At 36.1% G+C, this 2,458-nt stretch overlaps 1 protein-coding gene across 1 annotated transcript in view; it reads right to left on the bottom strand.

Annotated features, from left to right (window-relative positions):
- LOC115477100 (DNA repair protein XRCC3-like) overlaps window positions 1-127 on the bottom strand; it is a 12,191-nt gene extending 12,064 nt beyond the window's left edge. Inside the window, exon 1 of the mRNA XM_030213716.1 lies at window positions 79-127. Within this exon, the coding sequence (XP_030069576.1) occupies window positions 79-127 (49 nt within the window). The remainder of the gene's footprint in view (window positions 1-78) is intronic.
- Between the last annotated feature and the right edge of the window lie 2,331 nt (window positions 128-2,458).

Below are 2,458 nucleotides of genomic sequence, written 5' to 3'. Positions count from 1 at the left end.
ACCACTAAAGTAGGAGCTGTTCACAGACCTTTTGGATAAAAATACAAGATATGCTTGCATATCACAGTGATGGAATACCTCTTAATTTCAGAGGTAAGACTTTAAGACAATCCTGATCCACTGGCATACTTTAGCTGATTGTAAAATGTAGCAAGACTACCATATACCACAATGCATTGGGGGTGGATAATCAATAACTAAGGGGTGAGGTTTCCCTTCATAAAGTCACATCACATCCCTAATATCAGGCAAGTAATATCTAAATGCATATACAGTAATTCCAAAATGTTCAGCCGTAACTGCAGTGATAGGTGTCTCAGTCTTTTTCTTTTGTGAACAGCATTTCAGTAGTGTATATATCATAGCTACCTACATGATAGAAAAATATTAGAACAGCCTTTCATTGTTTTTAAGAATAGTTGCAAAAGTTAGATCCAGTAAAGGAAAATCACTTGTGGAGACTGTCAAAGCTTGCTGTGTTAAATCTGCGGATGTGTAGAAAATAATACATTGACTGCTACAAACCTGTTAGTTAAAATTCATCTGACACACAGATTGATTTAGTTTGTAAGACTTGTGCCAGAAGTTATCTTATTAGTTAATAATTTGTGAGAGAGAGATCATAGCATTAATATTTTTGTGAAGGTGATAATCTATATGTTTCCTGATTTTCTGTAGCAATAAACATTTATAAGTAATACATACATTTATCATTTTTAAAGCCTGGGTAAAACGGGGATTCACAGTGGCAACCTTTCCCCCTTATCCAGACATGAGCTGGGGGACAGGGTGTATCTGATTGAGGATCTACTGTAGAAGTAAAAAGATCATCCCTGCTGTGATAGTACTTGACATTCTTTTCTAATTTCCATTTTATTTAAAAAAAATGACAAATATTGCTGGTTATGGAGATCTTCCAGCAGACTGCATTAATTTTGTGCTTGTATGTTTAGAACTCTTAGTTCTCAGTGATTCTCATTGGTTTATCCTTGCATGTTCACTGTCCTGGTTGCAGCATGAAGCGTGCCAGTTCTCTGAATGTTCTTAACATGGGTGGCAAGGCTACTGAAGATCACTTTCAAGTAAGAAGCCCTATAATATAATATTCTTACACAAGTACATACCACTAGTTTGTTCTAGAGATACTGAGGACTGTACCAAGAGGCCCCATTGCATAGCAGTGTATAAGCTGACTAAACTGAGAATGCATACAAAGGTTTTGTGCAAAATGTAATGTCATTGCTCTTGCAATACACTTGTTATGATACACTTCAAAATCACATTGTGAAATTTTTTAAATATACTTTCCTATCAGTATGAACAAATTCAGTTAATGAGAATTTGTGAAACATGGATATAATATATTACTAAATATTTAAAAAACAATGCGTAGTTGATCAGTTTCCAATTAGATATTTTTCTGTTTTGTTTTCTCAAAAAGCTGGCAAGCTAGGCTTCTAATAAAACACTTTGTGTAACTTACCTAATCTTACCCACCTCACACCTTTGCATATTTTAACCTGGTGAAGCAAAGACCAACCAGAAAGGTTTAGCTGCTGCTACCTAATGCTGTTGTGTACTGTTCTTGCAAAACACTATCACTCATATGAGGATTAACTAATTGGCCTTACAAACAGCTGTTTTTGATACCTATATGTTACATGCCCAGAAGGAAATGGAGGTTCCTGATGAAATGAACTCTATTCTAGGCAGGAAAGAGCAGGCTTTGCCATGAATGCAAAAATTGATGGCAGGAAATAACTGTGCTAAGATCATTTATTTTCCTCAGAAGAGTGTATGGTGTTGAACTATACTAACATCTTGGAGGAGTGATTTTAATGTCTGCATTTCTTTGTTTAGGTTCAAAGTACTCATTGAAACAACTTATACAAATAGTTAAATTTAAAAAAAAACCCAATTATGATAACTAGCTAGATAATGTTTTAAAAGACTAACCCTGTTTGCTGCGTGTCTTAGTAATGCCGACACAGCCCATTCAAAGTGAATGGGCTGTCCGGCATTTAGAGTGCGGCTTAGTAAATGGGGTAAGGAGCATTCAAAATGCAAGCTTTGGGATGAAACTTGCCCAGCAGACCTCAGTAGTCCCAAGAGCTCATACTTTGAATGCTCTTTGGCTTTATATATGTATTTTTATTTTATTTTTAGTATTTAGCTAATTCCTTTCCACTGGTAGTTTCAAGGTGAGTTACATTCAGTTACACCACACATTTCCCTGTCCATAGAGATCTCATGTTTGTACCTGAGGCAATGAAGGGTTAAAGATTTACCCAAGGCAACAAGGAGTATCAGTGGGATTCAAATCCCAGTTCAGTCTGCTGCTCTAGCCAGCTGTCCACTTTTCTTAATTCCATTTTGAAGAGGTTGGCACAGAGACCACTTCTGCATCACACACATGTTTGCTGTTGATAAAGTGAACAAAACCATGTTGGCAATTTAT

Source organism: Microcaecilia unicolor, chromosome 9 (genome assembly GCF_901765095.1).
Source record: "Microcaecilia unicolor chromosome 9, aMicUni1.1, whole genome shotgun sequence".
Classification (NCBI taxonomy): domain Eukaryota; kingdom Metazoa; phylum Chordata; class Amphibia; order Gymnophiona; family Siphonopidae; genus Microcaecilia; species Microcaecilia unicolor.
This window is presented reverse-complemented; position numbering and strand designations above follow the sequence as displayed.